Source organism: Lonchura striata, chromosome 6 (assembly GCF_046129695.1).
Source record: "Lonchura striata isolate bLonStr1 chromosome 6, bLonStr1.mat, whole genome shotgun sequence".
In the NCBI taxonomy this organism is placed as follows: Eukaryota; Metazoa; Chordata; class Aves; order Passeriformes; family Estrildidae; genus Lonchura; species Lonchura striata.
Window position 1 is genome coordinate 56552145 of NC_134608.1, and position 19367 is coordinate 56571511.

General features: G+C 40.0%; 1 protein-coding gene across 3 annotated transcripts in view; it reads right to left on the minus strand.

Annotated features, from left to right (window-relative positions):
* The window catches only part of NELL1 (neural EGFL like 1), a 284811-nt gene that overhangs the window by 246603 nt on the left and 18841 nt on the right, over nucleotides 1–19367 (minus strand). For all 3 annotated transcript variants that reach the window (XM_021528533.2, XM_021528532.3, XM_021528531.3), the window contains exons 3-4: nucleotides 14794–14944; nucleotides 17–187 (exon numbers count right to left, since the gene is read on the minus strand). In XM_021528533.2, coding sequence (XP_021384208.2) covers nucleotides 17–187; nucleotides 14794–14944 — 322 coding nt within the window. The remainder of the gene's footprint in view (nucleotides 1–16; nucleotides 188–14793; nucleotides 14945–19367) is intronic.

The following is a 19367-nucleotide window of genomic DNA, read 5'->3' on the forward strand; positions in this document are numbered from 1 at the left end:
GAAGATATTTGCTCACCTGTTGCAGTCCACGTGGAGCAGGAGGTGGGATGCACTGAGGGACACAGCAATCCTGTGCCACTGCCCATCTGCCAGGCGGTAGGGGAACACCTCTGTCCTCATCTTCCCATTAAACCTGTAGTGATACCTGATCTCATCCCGCAGGCCACTGCTCTCCAGCTCAAAATAGCTGCATTGAAAACAGGAATAATCAGTTCCACCTTTGGATGTACTGTCTGAAAGAGACTGTCGCTTTCTTCTTGACTGGTAAGTCTTCTATAAACAAACACCACCATCTAAAGAGGTTACTCAGCATGGATTAATTTGTTTTTAATTAATTTTTTTTTAAGAAACAGAGAGACAAGGCTTTACATTCAGAGCAATACAAAACCAGCAATACTAATTACATGAAAACAGCTCCAAGTACCACCTGTCAGCCAAGGAAACTGAAGTCCTCTTTTCACCCATAGAAAACTACAGGAATCCAAGCCTTACTCTTTTCACCAAAATATTTTGTATGACTGCAGGCTTTGTAAGAATTTGAAAAATAAAGAACGGTACATATATCACAACCGCAAACAAATAAAAAGCTATTAAGGTAAGAAACCACCAGGTAATCATTAAATTTGTATTTACTACTTGAAAATCCAGTTTAAAAAACCACAACTGTTCATTTTTAGGACTCCCCTACATACAATTGTGCTTAACTCATTTTCTGACTTTTATTGTTACTTTTCAAGGAAAGGACAAAACCTCCTGGCTGGATTAGGTGTCTCCACATGTGGCATAAAGCATCCAACAATCAAAACCTTCACAAAGCTGTCAGACTCACAGGAGAGCTAATGAAGTGGGCTTATTAACTGGTCTCACAGGGGTGCGGTGGGAGCCAGTTCTTTCTGTAGGATGAATTTAGCACACTGACACTATAAATAGTGAAGTCTTCTCTTGGACCTCACCAAGTATTTGCATCATATTGAATCTTTTTCCTGCTGAAATGAAGCTGTGTACATAGAAACTGGTGCTGCAGACCTCACTTCATAGTAGAAATAGCTATACAAGACATAAAGACGTTATATTGTCCAGATAGTCCTTTGCCCCATCTACCTCCACAGTGTTTTGTTTTTCCCTTTTGGCCAACACTAATTTAACATGGCATGTGAGAGATAGGTGCTGATTTGGGCTAAGGTGGGAAAAATTGCAGTAATGCAAAAAATAAATGCAACCCAAACCAGTAAATATTGGAGTGCCAATTTTCACTTCCCAGCAAGCCTTTTACACTGCTTGGCAGTACACAGGCCCTGATAGCTTGTGTGCACAAGCATTACACAGGGGCTGTACACTCTTCAAGATCAGAATTTATCAATGAAGCTGAGGGTTTCCAACACAACTGGCAAACAGAGCTCCTTGGGAGGAAAACAGGTGATAAAAGACTAGCTGGAAACATGTGCAAGACATCACAACAGGCTGGGAATGGGAACACAAAGACACTAAGTCTTCACCAAATGTGAAATTCAAGCCCTCCTCCATCCTGCCAATGCCTTGTCATCACATTTTTCATGCAACATAAAAGCATTACTGGGTCACATGAATCAAAGACTCAAGTGACAACATAAAACATGTGAGGAGGTAAAGGTAAAACCAAAGCTGAATAAAACCACAACAGAATGCATGCAGTACAGAGTGGGAAAAAAGGCTGGTGTTGTGAAGGCACTGGCACAAGGAGAGCAGAGAAGGAAGGATTCTCTAAATAGTAGAGCAGAATGTTGATTAACTACAGCCAACACCCTTTAAAATACCTAAATCACATTCACACAAAATCTGGGAAAGAGATTATTTCAATGCTCAGTGACAATATAGACAATAACCAAAAGACACTGCTGCTGGTGTTCCCAAGCCAGAAAAGCACTAGGACAAGTACTGTCAGTGATGCCATACTTAAACATTTTGTAATTTCTATCTGCTCTCACAGCACAAAAGGAAGCGAGACAGAAAACTGAAAAAAAAAAAATAAATAGGGAGAAGTACATAACATTCACACACAAACTATTTGTATGTATATACATACAGATATATGGTTGATCACAGAGCCTTAAGAGCCCAAAAATAAGACAATCTCCTGCTGCAGGAAGCAAATTGCTTCCTGAGGTCATTCTTCATCATCTCCAATAGCCACAGAGCTGATCACTCAGCACACAATGATTTCTTTGTTAATGCAAAGGCAACAGTGCAGCCCTGGAAAGGTCATTCAGATATTGCACTTAATCACATCTGAGCTCTATTATTTGTACAGCATGGGGAATTGCAAAGCTTCTCACCTGACAAGCTTTAGTGACAATAGTTACCTCAGGTCTGAGAACAGCTTGTTGCTTAGGCATCGAGCTTGCTGCCAACCTCCTGGCTAATTTATATAGTACAGAACAGATTACTTAAAATTTCAGGTAATAGCTAGTGCTAACATTTTTATATATGTGCACCTAATGTAGTAAGTGCCACGGGACTGTATTAAACACCATGCTTTATCTTTCAGTGGCAGAAAAAGGAAGGTGACAGCAGGGAAATTCTGCACCTATTCTTCACCACCCTTCAACAAGTGCAAATCACAAAGTTACACTCAGAGAGACATCAGTCAACAAAATCCCAACAGCAGAAACTACCTGGGTTACCTCAACACACCTCTCTCATATTTAAAAAAAAAAAAAAAGGCAATGTAAACCAACACTCTTGTGTTGATTTTCTTTTTTTAAGATGCAAAAATTCACACTGAGCCCTTGATTACACAAACACTTCACAATGTTCTTGGTTCAGAAATTGTCTTTACCAGAATATAAGTCACGTGCAAACTGCTTTCTCTTTTCTTGCCTCCTTCCATTAGACTCTAGGGGCAAGAAGCCTCTTCCAAAGCAATGACACAAAGGCCACTCACTCTTGGAAATAACTACACCTGCTCTGTTTCAGAGTTCGAATCTGTAAATTGGGGAATGGAAAACACATGAGGGGAAAACAAACTCAGGCAAGTAATCATCAACCAGTGAGAAAATAATTAGTAAACCCAGAGGAAATAAATAGATTTTTTTTTTAATCGCTATCACATCTTCAACTTCAAATGCCATTGTACAATTTTTTTATCCACGATAAAACAACAGGTAAAAATCGGGAGGAGAAAAATTAATAGAAGGTTCCCTACAAGAGACAGGAAAACTGACTGATCTCTCACAGGTGTTTTGAAGGAACTTGGCAGTATTTTGACAGGAACTACAAGAAAACAGAGGGCTGGAATGAATCAGCATTCCTGAAAAGCCTGTAACATCTGGGGCCATCTGAATATATGTATCATGATTCAGTGTGAACCTTCAATGCTACCATGAAATCCACACCAAAAGCCTAAGAAAGATCCCCGAGTATTGTGAAAATCCCTGATTCTGCATCACATCTGCATGCCTGTGCCAGCCTGTCCTGCAGTTAGGGCCCTGCTACCCTCTCCAGACCTTTCTCAGGGAAGAAAGGTGGGAGACAGCAATCTCCTGGTCAACTCCTTAGCACTGAGTGATGGGTTCTTGTTTTATTTGTTATTTCTCAGCAACTATTTGTACTTCCATAAATTTTAAATAAGGCATGATCAGAAGTTAACATGTATTTTGACAGATGAATTTCTCAAAACACATGTATTAAGAAAGCTTCATTTTTATGGAACAGCAATACAATTTGACCTTGGCTGAAATCCTCCCACTAGTAGAATTTCCCTGTTTGCTAAGTATGTAAATTACTGCTGCCTTCTTTCGTACAATTATAGAATTCAAATGCCTTTTATAGGTCTATTTGCAGTCTCTCATTCAAACCCCAATATATAAGAGAAAAACGTTGCTAAATTCAGACTGATTTTATGCACATCAAAAAAAGTTGGGATATTTCAAGGTCATACAATGTGCTTTCCAGAAGGACAGTATTATTCCACAGCTGATTCAAGCTATTTTACAATTCTTTCTGAGAGTTTTTGCAACCCCTACGTACCTCACACAAAAATATTGTTTGGAGAGGATAAAGCTTGACACAGGTACTTTTAATGACTTTTTTTCTTCCCCCTTTTAGTCACCACCATAGTGACTAAACTGTATATTTGACTGCTCATTTCACTTCCAGATCAGGAAAGAAAGGTTCCTAAAAGCATACTTTCAGTTAGAAACACCTGCTGTGGATGTAATGACCAAAATATATTGTAATGACCAAAAAAAAATGCAATGGCCAAAAAATATCAACATTAAATAAGAACATGTACGACACCTGAAGCAGAAAAGACAAAGTATTTCTAAAAGGTGAGTTGGCTTAGTCCACCATCTGCATTAAGGAAACATATTCACCTATTCATCATCTCAACCCACAGAAAAGATCTTATCCTGTGGCAAACACCACAACATTTCATTCAAAGATTTTACTGCTGTTAGATTGTTCAAGTGGCCAAAGGAAGGACAGCCACAGATTACAGATCCCAAGACAGGGCCCCAGCAAGAACTGTGGAGCTGGTGTCCTCCAGAACATCCTTAGGCTACACAGCACTTTATTTCCTGATCTTCACCAACCCAATACCTACCACCAAACACTAAAATATCCCACAATGAAGATAGCAGCACAATTGAGATTAAAACAGATTAAATGCTCCTGTAAGAGCTCTAGGAACTAACGCAGAACTACTTTTTGCATTCAATTCTGGCAACCTTCCTCCTTATCACATTCAAATATAAATAAAGCAGAGTTATCATTCTGACTTTACAACTTCCATCATCCTTGATCAAGTGCCAAATGAAGCCCCACAGCCTCTTTCAAGGAGCAGCACCAGCATTTATAGCAGATGCTCTTGCAGCTACTGAGCAGATGTCCCAGGGCAAAGCAGCAGGCACAGATGGCATCCCTGCAAATATGTACAAACTTGGGGTTGCCATCTAGTCAGAACACCATGCATCTGCTTAACATTGTATGGGAGAAGGTCACAAAACCACAGCAGTTCAAGGATGGAAGCCCCATCCACCTTGCACATGCTACAGCAACACTGTGATGTGGGGCCTCCCAGATGCTGGGGAAAAAAATCACTGCCAGAAAAATCAGACTGGTACTGCACAGAAACTTCTGGAAAATATCTGTGAGTCTGGCCAAGGCACAGTTTTTAATTTTTTTCTATAACAATGCAAATTCAGGAAAAGTCCAGAAATCAGTCATTTTGATGCCACCAGCTATAAATTGTAAATTCAGCAAGCCTCTGAAAAAAATCAGAATATTTGGACTTGTTTGTGCACATAGCTTTTTCATTTCACAACAGCATTGTGCTGTTTCATGATAAACATGGCTTCAGGCAAGACTGTGCCTTAGCATCTTTGTAGAAATAATTCTTGATGTATTTAGAGACAGGCAAAAAATCTGCATCCGTGATCAGAGAGATGTCAGGATTTTCCATCTACAGGGATTCTGTGATGAAGCACAGGCCATTACTGCTTTGGCCTTTTGCTGTTCCTTACACCAAGAGTCTGTGTGCACAGTGGGACATGGTGTGCTGGGTGTGCCGAGTGGCTCAGCCTGGACAGCGACACCAAAGTGACCAAGCTCTCATTTTAGCAAAGCAAAGTGCTCAGTGCAAAGCAAGCCAGGCCAGGAGCAGGGGCTGGGCACTGTGCTGCAGAAAATCTGGCAGGAATCTGCCCAAGGCACTGCCCCTGTCAGCGGTGAAGCCACAGGGAAGAAAAGCAGTGCCTCTGAAAGAAAAGATGCATCTCTTCCAACAAAAGGCAGCACTCACTTTGCAGTTGTCACCACAGCTCTGTGTGGCTGCAAAACCAGAACAAGTTACACCTGTCAAGGTAGATATTTCAGGGGCTTCCAGGGGTGCTGTTCCTGTACCCTAGTCGCTGTCAAGTGACAGGGCAGGACACCAAGCTCTGAAGCAATCAGCATTGTGAAGCATTTGGATTTTGAAGAAATGTTCAAGCACGCTCCTCCACTGCACGTGCATCTTGAGGAACACGTTTGGTGCAGTGAGAGTCTCGTGTGCTGCAGCTGTCACTGCCACAGTGGCCCTGGATGGCAAGAGAAGCTTCCCTAACATCCACCCTTACAAACCAGTCAAAGCTGCTTTATTACAGCTGGTTTAAATAAAGACAGAGCCAGAGGCTGCCCAGCAAAACCGTAGATGGCAAATGGTTGCTCGTGCAGCATTAAAGGCTCACTGCTGTGGCAGAGATTACACACTGATATCACCAAGTCAGACTGACATCAGGCAGCACAAAAGATGCCGTGAATAGAAGCATTACCTGTGCCAATGAAATTTGTTGCTAAAAATCAGATTAGCTTTCTACAAAGGGAAACACAAAAGCCAAATCCCATATATTGCATCACCTACTCGATTCCTACTCTATTCCAAAAGTATTCCTTCTATGCAAGCAAATCCAATATAGCCAAAATTTAATACTAAACACATTCAAACCTCTCCTGTAAAAGCCTGAAAGTGCAACATCACCATGCTACTGTCTACCTAAATAAGGCTCTTCCAAACATTTCTATCCTTTCCTTTCAAGCAAAAGGAACTAAACCCAGTCAATTAAATGACTTATTTTTTCCTACTCAGAGGACAGCAGTAATTGTGTTCTACCAGCTTAGCTTGAAACATATAACAATAAACACTCCCACACTGACACCTTCTATTAGTACAGAATATTTATTAACATTTTGTCTTCTGTTCTACCCATCTTAGACATGGCAGCTGAGCATGCAAGCTGCAAAGCATAAAGCATTTATGATGTGTTTGTGTACCTGCAACTAGGCAGAGGTCATCTTAATACAAATTTGCTCTCCTCTTTGATCATATAAAGAAAAAAGTAACCCCAACATCTGCCTGCCAGGCAAAAGACAGCTGGAGTCAGAGTTAGTACAAAGCAGCTACATATTTCTGTGGCATGTGTTGTAAGGATTGACCTTCACCATTTTTGTTTTCATTTTATTTGTCTAGAAACCTACCTTCACCATGGCTGCAACCAGCCTACTGTCTGGCAAAAAAAAAGCCTGGTTTTTCTCCTAGTCCTAATAAACCAAGTAAGAAATACCACACTGCACCTAAAAATAGAACAGCGTGTTAGCAGCCAGCAGGACAGAAAAGAGTCTGGCTGGAATAAGCTGAAGTTATGACTCCTTAAATGTATCTCAAAAAAAAAAAAAAAAAAAAAAAAAACCCACAACAGCAAACCCACACAAAAACAACAAAAGAACAAGCTCACACTAAACACTGTCTTAACTTTACTGAAAAGTAACCTGACAAAAGAAAATCTTTACTCCTGTACATATCACCACTCCAATACTGAGTCACCTTGTGCACTCACAACCCGCAGCTCGTCACCCACAGCCCCTGGCCAAGGTTTGTTTCCAGTGACCCATCTGCAATTCACAGACTGAGGACTTCCTGAATGGGGCAGCTACTTTCTAAGGCTAACCTGGGACTCTGGGCATTAACCCAGGGATCTCCGTGAGTGTGCAGAAGCCTAGAGCTGCCAGGGTGACCAGAGAGATCCAGCAGAACTGTAACTGTTGGAACTCAAAATGTCTCTCAGACAGTTTTAGAGGTTCCAGGCCCTGGTCAGAAGCATTTTAGACCCTGGCAGGCAGCTGGAAACAGCTGTGATTTTGAGTTTGAGCCATGGAATGAGTTACCAACTTTGAAGGTGGAACAGTCACAAAGGGTTAGATAGTATAGTAAAAGTAATTACAAAGTAGAGGGGAAAATTTTTTAGTGCTCTACAGGGGGGTTTTAGCACCTGTCCAGGGGGGTTTTTACTTTGTACATGGGGGTCAGAAGTTCTAAGATGGAGGAAAGTGGGCTGATCCTGTCCTTCCTCCTTCTTCTTCCTTGCCTCCATGTTCTTGGTGATGTTGGCATTTATGGATTGGTTTAGAGTAGAAAATCACCATTTAATATAGGTAATAGGCATTGGGGAAAAACTGTAACCATGTAACATGTAATGCACCATATAAAAGATAGAAAAGCACCATTTAATATAGGTAATAGGCATTGGGGAAAAACTGTAACCATGTAACACGTAATGTACCATATAAAAGATAGAAAAGCACCATTTAATATAGGTAATAGGCATTGGGGAAAAACTGTAACCATGTCACATGTAATGTACCATGTAAAAGAGAGCAGCAGCCCTGGCGGGGAGAGAAGAAGCAGTCAGGAGTCAGAGAGGATGTCAGGGTGTGTGTGTGCCTCTGCCTGAGCTGTGAGCAAACCACAGCAGCTCCAGAAGAAAATATTTTAGATAACTTGCAATAAACTGCCTTGAGACCAGACAACAGAGACTGCTGAGCCTTTCTTTGGAAGCACGGGTGGGACGAGAGACTTTTCCACTACACGAGACCCCCGAACCAAGCCCGGGGTTCTCACAGTAACAAAAGCACAGCCCCATCCAGTCCCTTCCTCCCTCATGCTCATCACTGCAGCAACAGCTCAGCTCAGGGCATCCCCAAATTTACAGTCTCTAAATGCCAGATTTTAATCAAACAAGCAGATTACAGCTTTTTAAACTGATGAGTTCTGCCACCTGAGTAAAACTACTCAGTTGAAAAGTATTTGATAACAAATTTCCCTAATTGCAGTGTCCTTAGAAGAAAGGTTCTTCCTTCTAATCTCTCAAATTCAGCAGCTTTTCAGTGATTTCTTACATTATGACAAATTTCACATGTTGCAAAATGTGGAATATGCCAAACTCATCTTAGGTCTGGACTGGTCAGTATTCTTGAGGCACTTTAAGCTGGCTTATTAAGACTTTTCTAATCAGCAAGAAAGGACACTTAATCAGTGGAACAATTACCATCCCTTACTGAAGACCAGGCTAGAACTAACAAGCTATAAGGATGTAGTAAATCACTATGTCCTTGTAGGCCTATTTATACATTTCCAACTTGGCAAAAAACTCAAGGTCCTTGCATCCCTTAGCTGAAGTATCTCCATTATAACACAAAAAAATCACACCCAGAGGTCCACAAGGCACCTGTCCAGATGAAGACCCTTCCCTCGGGCACGCACAGAAGTTAGCTGAGATTACAAAACTTGCATGGAAACTACTAATCAGTAGTAACTACTAACCAGTGCCAGGGCTGTACTTGGAAAGTGACCAACTCTGGACTTCTGTGTGCAAAAAAAAAGGTGTTGGAAGTCCTGTTGGTGTGCTTGGTTTGTGTGAAGCCACTGAGCGCCCAGGCTTGTGCAGATCTGAAATCAATAATTGATGTCTCTCTCAATGTGTAATTATTGACTTGTTGCACACTGGGTAACAGGCAACAAACACATTTCTCCTGGATTCTCTGGGAAAAAAAAAAGAAATTTTTTTCCTTTGCCCTCTCTCAAGGTCCAGTCCATGTCTGCCCTGTCCTCCACCTTCCCTGCCCCACTGCCACCAGCTCTGGCAGCTTTCCACAGCCACAACCATCAGGGCAGGCACTGCCACCCCCTCCCTTTCTGGAGACATTGCCTGGAGCAAAGAGAGCACACAGGCACCACTACAAAACTGCAAATAAAACCCAAAAAGCAGACATGTCACCGACAAACACACCAATGAACGTTAATAACCTGTTGCAGAATCTAACTGGCTTATTAACCAGGGGAGTCGATTCCAAACGAGCAGCCTAAACTCAGCAGGCAGTTTTCAGAAAGTTGCATTTAGTGCAAGTTTGAGACATTCTGGTTCTTTGCCTTTGATCAGAGGGTCATAAAACAATCAAATGGAATAACTCAGCATGTCGGAGCAGACTCCTGGGGGACTCACACATCCTGTTCCTGGCTGACCATAACGTTTCTGCACTGTCCAAATTCGGGTTTAAAGAGTTTCAAACTGTCAGCCATTCCCTTCCAATTGCCAGCCTGGTCCAATGGATATGTTTCAGCAGCTGGTTATGAGCAGCATGTTAATGCTTCAGAGACACAAGGATTGTCAGCCCAGTGTACATAAAACACCTGCTCTCAGCAGGAAGCCACAGGATGGAAGGTAACTCCTCCAGTAGTAACTCCTCTCTCACAATGCTTAAATCAGTGGAAGATTTATATAACAGTTCTTCTCCACTTTACCCTTTTGTGTACTTTAACCCCAAGAACAGCAGCAGGTGAGCACAATTCTATTTGCATTTGCATCTCTAAAGACCTTTTGAGTAGGAAAAAAGCATGTAAATGCCTCACATATTTCACATCAACTCATTCAGAGCTGTGGAAGTAAGGCTCACTCTTCAGCTATTCTCTTTACAGCTTTCCAGTTTAGCAATTCAACATATAAATATTCATAAAGATGTGCCCTTTACCCTAAAAGAAAAAAGTTAATGGATACATCTGCAGAGTTTTTCCTTCCCTTTCTGAATCCTGGGCATCTTGGAATCCAATAGGCATATACCCATCTTGCAGAGAATAATCTAAAAACATAGCAGGGAGTAAATCTAATTTTTCAGGTTTACTACTAGGGTCAGAAGTCGCTTGCAGAGGCTTCTTTTCATCAGCTAGGTTTCAGTGAATAATTTAACTAGCTTATTACTCCTTTGTGGTTTTAATTAAACATATAATGGCCTGGTAGCCTTCCAGCTGTTATTTGTGAATATACAGCTTTCTATCTGCTCCTCAACAGCCTCAGGAGGAATTCACAGTGTCACCTGTGGGAGTATCCAACAATGGACTGGAGCCTCATGCCTATTTTACCTCCCCACCCACAACTGACCTGCAAAGAATAAAAATCTCACTATGAGCCTGACCCATTTATCAGAATCCTCCTGAATATTCATATCAACACAGCTTGCTGCTACAGAGTGAAGGGGCATATTTTGGACTCAGTAAATCCATTTCACTATAGCAGTACAATCAGCTTACAGGTTTCCAGGAATTTGGCATGGCATCAAGTTTCTAAAGTTCAGGTCCTAGACACAGGTTACAAGCATATTAAAAAAAAAAAAAAAAAAAAAAAAGTAAAAATTTTAGGAAAAAAGTTTTTAATGATTCCTGTAAGAAATTCTTCAATACAATAATCTTCTGACTCTGTCCTTTGTTCTATCATGGTGAGAGTTCTCATTATGAAACACTCTTCAGAAAGAATGACATGTGTGTACGTGAACATCTTTGACATATTTCTCCAGATGCTAATCTTGGCCAGTGCTGGAGAAGAACCATCAACATACCTCAAACCCAGAGATTAAACAGCTGAAAGGCAATGCTGACTCCATCTAATAATTGATGTTCTTGGGCTCTGGACCATGCAAGGCCAGAGCAGCTAAGGAGCAGGCAGACACAGCTTCAGGTGAAACTGTATTAAATCACTGTTGAAATGAGGAATTCATTGTGGGTGGCATTTTAAATATCTCAGTGGCCTTTTCTAAGTGTTTTGGTGGTCTAAAGAGTCAAAGGTTGTGAGCAAAACAGCTCACAAAGCTCATCTAGGAAGAACTGGCTAGCATAATTCACTGATCAAGAACACAGTTTCCAACTTCTGCATCCCTTACTAACATGTCTGTCCATCCTATATTATTTTTTATTATCTCTAAATTAGGAAAGGAAATATAACCTTCAGATTTACCACTATATTCCACATAACTATACACACAGACTGCACAAACCATCAGACTCTCCAATTAGAATTTCTCTGCATTAATTAAGATTTTGATTATCCAAGATTAATACATTTGAAGCATGAAAACAAAGTCTTTATAATCATTAAACTGATGCAACAAAATGTTAACAAAGATGCATTATCATTGTCCTGTCCATCAAATGATGATATAACTTAAGAGCAAATCTCTAATTGCCATGAAATATCCATTTAGAATAACAAAATAGTATCTCTAAATTGCTGACTTCAAGAAAAATTGCATTAATCTTATTTTACTATCTTCAGTTTAAGAGCTCCATTCTATTGGAAAATAAAAAACCTGCTAAAACTTACTAGAGAAATGAAATTTAAACCAGGCATTCTATGCCTTACTACCTTAGGACAATCATCTCCACTACATCAAAAAGCAGAATATATACACAGACCTTTTCATTGCTTGGAATAATACCTATTTCTCATCTATTAAATCTGTGCACAACAAAAAAAGACATGAAAGATATGAACACTGGTATCCATAGCTAACAGAGCTTCTTTTGTCATTTGTTGCTGGCCTCCTGTATGTTCTGAAGGCTTGAACTTTTAATTTAGCGACTTCTGGTACACTGGTAAGTTAAAAAAAAAAGTAAGCCTTTAACTATAATATCTCCTATTTTGCACAAAGAGAAGGAATTGAGAAGAGTTCTTGGGTTTTCCATAGTCAAAAACTAAGGAACAGTTTTTAAGGTTAAGGAACAATTGTACCCTTATACTTGTTCCCACACATCTTGCTGTGATGAAATAAAGATACCCATTATTGTCCTCTTTGCAGTGTCTGTTTTCACAGACATGGGGAAAATTGAAAAAGATTGACCAAAAACACTGATGTCATCAAGAACAGAACCATGATAATTATCAGACATTTAGCAGGAGCAACAACTGATAAAAGGCTTGCCCTGTGACATGTCTGCACCCATTTCAGTTCCCATGCAAAGCTATAAAGTGAGTGGAGCTGTTAGAGAAACACCAAAAATTATCAACCTGAAAATTCTGCTATTACATTGATCTAATGTAAGCATGGTCCTCTTCAGTAATGCCCCAAATCTTTGTTCTCTACTTCTCATCCATGTCAAAAAACATTGTAATTGTCATCCACTTCATTAATTTCTGTCATCACAGATCTGGGGTCGGAAAGGAGAATCCTTGGCAAGGTCTGAGCAGCAACCTGACAAACAAACAGCTTTAAGGGGTAGATAGTGAGTCCAAAAAAGGAGGATAGCCACAGTAATCCGCCTGAAGTAATAGCAGCCAAGAGCAACACCAGACATGCCTGCTCTGACTCCTGCCTGGAATTACAGACTGAAACTTCCTGTTATTACACAGAGCTGCAAAGGCTCAATTGAGACTAGCAGGCTATCCTTCTACTCCATGTATTTTTAAGCAGATGTCATCACTTTAAATATTCTAGATAACCTCAGTGCCAGAGAGGAGAACAGCAGTGTATTTTGTTCCACCAAGATTACTCCTGCAGAGCACATCTCCCTACAAGCCTCTGCCTGTCAAGATAGAGGACTCAAGGAGCTGCATTCAGTAGATGCCATATCTAAAAATCCATGTGCCTTGCATTGTATAATCACCACTGTCTGTCTAGTTTGACCTTGGATTTTGCTATGTGACAGCATTTTTCTGTTCAATGGCTGTCCTCAATGTCCTCTTTCTCAAATAAATAATACACAAACCCTAAACATGGCAAATTGATCCTGTTAACCATGACTTCAAATGGCCTGAAAAAGCTTGGAGAAATTGAAAAGTAATGCAAAAGGGATGTAGAGTAAGAGAAGGAGAACGGGAAGAGATATAGGGAGGGATCCCTCTCTAATGTAAAGGAATATTCTTCTCGACTGAGACAGTGGCCTGAAAAATGCAAAAGGGAATAAAGTAAAAGACCAGTAAGAAAGTAGAGGTGACACAGAAGTATAGCAAAGTCCTCCCCTTAAATGGGGAATATTCTAATGTAAAAGAATATTCTCAACTGAGACAGTGGCCTGAAAAATGCAAAAAGTAATAAAGTAAAAGACCAATAAGAAAGTAGAGGTGACAGAGAAGTATAGCAAAGTCCCCCCCTTAAATGGGAAGCCCCATCTGGACATCTCTGCTGTTGCATGAGCAAAAGGCATCACTGACAATTTGGTCATGATGAAGTCACTGCCTTCTCCTTCATACACTTTCCCAACAAAAAGGGAAGAAATTGGGCTAACAACTGAGTATCATGCACATGATTAAGACAAATACCAGTAGGACTTTTTTAATAGAAGTGCTGCAGAATGACTGATGTTAGATTTGAAATGAGAGCAACCAAAGAATGTCCCATTACCTGTATTACAACAGAAAAGACCAGCACTAGTCTTTTATGTGTCAGACTAGACACAAAAGTCCTTCAAGACCTAAGAAATTACCAAAAAATAATTCACAAAGTTATAAATAGGAGACTGATACAACACACAACTTTGAGACATCAAAACATCACTGGAATTGTATTAGGAACCATAATAAAAAGTACACCTTTTTTTGTAACAAACTGATGTCTACCACTAAAGCAGATAATCAAAGAGACCTCTTTTTCCTCCTACACTGACAATCAGAAACAAAAAAAAAAAAAGTGGGGGGAGCAGGGGGAAGAGACATACATGAAATAGGAATATTATGTATTTATGTTGGGAAGAAAAGATACACAGTATTACATGGAAGCACAAGTAACTTAATTGAATAATAGCTTAGTTACTGAATCTCACAGAAAATGTACTCTTTTAAAATGTTGTAAAACATAGTGTAGCAAGAAAAGTGCAAGTTTAACTTTTATGAAAAAGCAAACGCCAAAGCACATATAATAAACTAGTCAGGAAAATTGCATCACAAGGTTTGTAACTTCCAAAGTGTATTGCATCTATACTACATTGGCTTTGATCTTTAAGTTATTTTACAGATCAGGATACATAAATAATGAATTCCTCCTATAACAAAAAAAAAAAAAAAAAAAAAAAAAAAAGAACTAGAGAAAAGTAGCAAATTGCAAACTATGAAGAAAGGCTCTAACTTGCATGTCAAATTTTACATCTACCATTTCAACACATTGTCCAAACAGTACCCTGAGCACTCAGTATCTTTTATGTTGCTGCTGCTGCAAGAGAGAGAAACAAATTGCTCTTACCTGTGCTCCAACTCCCGGATGGACAATATAACTCCAGAAGTTGATGCCTTTTGCTGCAGAGTGGCCAGAAATGTGAACTCACTTCTGTTCTGGAAGAGCTGAATTAATTTCTCACTCACATGGGGTGCTGCGTGGATTTCTCTTTCTGTATCTGAGAATTTTATTTTTAAAAGGAGAAAAAAAAAAAAAAGGTTAATAACAGTCTAATAAAAATGCTAAGTCAGAAAAATTCAGATTTTTCATTTTCACATCAGTATTTTTCATTTTTGAGAGTCATCTGCCATGGTCCACCACTGCATTTTTTCAATCTAAAAACACAAATGCCATCTCTGTCAGCATGCCCACTTGTCACTTTGACAAGTTCACAACTGGTCAGCTACTGATTTTCAGATGGATTTTTTGACGGGATGCTGAGCCATTTGTGTCTGCTGCGAGCAGATGAAGTCGCTGTAAATAAGGTGTGCTGCAGTCAGATAAACAGGCCCCTAAATTCTGAGAGATCTCAGGCACTGCCTTTCCCAACAACTCACCAAGCTCCAGTTTCAGCTTTCACCACTGACTCTGTTACCACCTCTCCTCGTCCATCACAGGAAACCTGTCCTGGCCCAGTGCAAGGCAGAGATGTATTATAGCTAATAATGCTAAACAGCTGTGCTCCTGCCTGAGAAATAAATACAACAGGCTTGCAATCCACGGCTGTTCCAGGGATTTCTCAGTTTAAACAAGCAAAGTATGACAGCTCATACAATATTTATTAAACTACAGCCTGACCAGGCAGATGCAGAAGTATCCCAGCCTCGCCAATCCTGATGATGTCCAAGCAGCATGCCACCTTCTCACAGCTGATCTTCTGAGATTCAAATGCATCAGATGAAATTATTCAAATGCATCCCAGCACATTCATTTTTAACTCATCCTTTTATTCACTGTACATCATCATTACAAAAGACAATCAACAACAAAGCAGAGGAATCATGGCATTTCACCTTCCCACCCATTGCCATGTCTCTCATGCTGGGCCTTTGTCACACTTTTGCAAGACCTGAGCCACTTGCAGTTCCTGGATGTTATAACCAATTAGAAACCCAGTGTGCTTGCTTTCCAAAGGTTTTACTGTGAAACCAAAAATGCTGGCACGAATTCTCAGCTGGTAGAAAAGCAGAGAAACTCTGCTGAATGCTGAGAATCCAGCCCAGCGTCCATGATGTAACACACAAAGGAGTGATGAAAATTACAATTCAGAATTTCACTGTAGAAGGAAAAAAAAATCCCCAACACTATAAAAAGGCCCCATTGTGTCATTAAATGAGGCTTTGCATACAGAGAGGAGAGAGACTGGCTTGAAAAACAACCTAAAACCTCAAACACACAACTACTGAGGGAATGCCATGGACTGAAACCAAACTCCAAGGAAAAAGTATTCAAGCATGTTTGATAATTGGGTGTCTCCTGTGCAGCTTAAAGCCCTCCAAAGAAGTTTACATACCCAGACTCATAACATGCACTCTGAAAGGCTCACTGGTAAAAAGTAATACAGAGATCCAAAATCACTAGTCATCATTTTAAAATCTTCGCCAGGGGCTCAAATTCCCTTGATAAATACAGTAAACTTTAGTATAAATATAAATATATAAATTTATAAATATATACATTTACAGCAACAAACTATTTGTTTGTTCAGTGCCACTTTTACCAGAGCAGAGGATAAAGCTTCCAAGAGCAGAAATCATCCCCACTGCCATCGTGTAATGGAATAGAAGAAAAAACAATCCAGCACAGAAGACAAGATTTTGCCTTTATCTATTAGCTTTTTGTATCTGTATCATTATCTTCACCTAGCAGGTGTTATTACTGGTCATAAATATCATGTAGTTTCTTTTTTAAAAGCTGATGCAAGAGATACAAGCTCTGTTTCCCACAGACCCATAAATTCACCAATATTCAGTTTCCTATCTACAGAAACAGACAACCCACTGGTAGCACATTCCAAGGCACAAATAAGACTCAGAGGTAAAATGTCCAAGACCTGACAGATTAAGATGATTATCATTTTTTGAAGGTTAAAAACATTCATCTCTTTTTTTTTTTTTTTCTTAAAGGTGTTACAGTTACCAGAAATAAAATGTGACTTAACAAAGCTTTCAAAAATTCTTTCACATGAAAGCACAGGCAGTGCTGTCAGTGGAACATATATGCTTAAACTTCAGTCAAGCCTTGTAAAGTACAACAATTTCTCATTATAGGAAGGCCCACATCCCACCACCTATCCATCAAATTTTATACAAAAATATAGGGCTCCTCGCTCAGAATCATCCATGGTTCATCAGTGCACTATTTCAGTTAGAAATATACTTTGAAATATTTTGCTATTCTCTACCACCTCTTCATAGAGAAGGGTATACTAAAACCACAATGACACATTGATGTTAGTTCTCTGTTGATTAAAATCAGTAAGATCCAAAGTTCTGAAATTCCAGAGTGTTGGGTCGAAACTACTGGGTAACAAATAGTATTTACAGACTGCTTTGCAACACTGTGCCAGTGTAATTGGTACAAAGGAAGTTATATAACCAGGCTCTTAGAAAATTAACATACTTCTAAGTACACTCCTATGAATTTGGGAAACAAGTCCAGCCATTAGCAGCACCTTGGGATACCCCTACTGCAAGCCAGGTGAAAAATTTACTTGCTGATGCAAAAACACCTCTAGACATTTTTGCAACTGAACTCCAGTGCAAAAAGGGGTTTTGAGGCCAAAATTGCATGGCCCAGCTCCTGTCCCCACAGCACAGCAGCACCTGCCCTCCCACACAACATCCCCAGCAACACCAGGTTTGTGTTTTGCTTGATTTCTGCAGAAAATACCACACAAATGAGCTGGGAGTACGATCCATTTAGAATAAGAGCCTTCTATTTTCAGGTAGATTTTCACACTTCAAAATAAAAAAAAAAAAAAAAATAGGAAAAAAAATTGAGAATACATACACCCCCTCACCACAGGTGCCTGAAAGGCAAAATACTTTTTATGTTCTCTATAAAAATGACTGTCTGCTTGTAATGAAATGTCATATTTCCTACATAATACAGAACAATATAGGTTTATACAGCAATCTTTAGTGAAACATCGCTTCATGCTTGAATGATAATGCAATCTCAGCGAAATAAATAAACAAACACAGATACGACTTTCATATGCCCTTCTATGTGACTGTATTTTCTTAATTTGAAATAGTGACTGTCTGAAGGGTGTTTTAAAACACACCAGAGTGTTCCTAAAATTAATCAAGGCAAGAAAGCAAACACATTCAGTTATTTGCAAGTCCAAGAGACAGAAATAATCTCAGAGCATCAAGTAAAGGCAACTTTCTACCTTCAGCAGAACAAAAGCACAAGACACACCTATGTCAGAGAAAGCACGTGTGTCATTTCATTTCAATTCTTAAGCTTTGGGTCCAAGGAAGAAAAGCCAAACACAAACCAAAGGTCCAGTTTGCCAGGACAGATAACAATAACCATTTAGGTGCTACCATGGCCCCTCCCTGGCACCATCTCCCCCATTGCCAGGGATGTCACCTTGCCTTGTCCTGGATGTCCCCTGAGAGCCCCCAAGACAAAAAGAGCTACAAGAGGGGCTGGCACAGCATCCTGCCCAGCTGCAGCAAGCTCCTACACCCTGAGCCACAGAGAGAAATTCTACCCACAACTGGAACCACTCACAAGACTGACTATCAGCACCTTCAAAATAAATCTCAAATTTAGGTGTGTTTTCACTTCCCCATAAAATCAAGTGAATGGCGTTGCTGCTCTGGGGCTGACGATGTGGGGCAAGCTTTACCTCACACATACAAACCATTCAGATATTTCAGTGCACACTCACCCTAAATGCCAAATGGAATTAGGTACAATAACTCAGGATCAGCATCAGTCCTTACACCACCTGATTTAGACCCTCAAGTCACATCTTCACGTGTGGATTCAATGCTCTGCGCATCACCATTTGTAACCCTGAGCACATTAGAAGCCCCAGTTAAGAGAAATTCAGGAGTTGGCATCAGCTCCATTAATAAGAGTGTGATAAAATCACCACCACAGAGGCAGACAAAATGAGTTAGAAAAGGAAAAGGACAATGCTAGGAAAGAAAGCAAAGGTCTTGCCAAGCCTTCTTTGACAGTGACAACAATCCACAGCACAAAGAGAAACACATGGCCATTTGGGATGAAATTTGAAGTGATGAGAAATGTGCACCAGTTGTTAAAAGCTGTAGACCAATCCATCTGGGGAATAATTTTTCTTTAATAGATGCTTCCGTTAGAGGAAAAATAGTAAAATTCAGTTCTGAATCAACTAATTTTCTAAAGCAATAGGTACATTTTATCATTCACTAGCCTGCTTGAATACCTTTTACTTCCCTTGGCAGAGAACACACTGCAGAACACATTGCTTTATTGGTAACTTCAATCATTTTAAAGCTATTTGCTTCAACATGCTTTCACGAGAACCATTGAACAGTCACTCTGGACAAGCAAGTAGGAATTAATCCTGCAACAGCAGTGAACCCAGATCTAAGCTATAG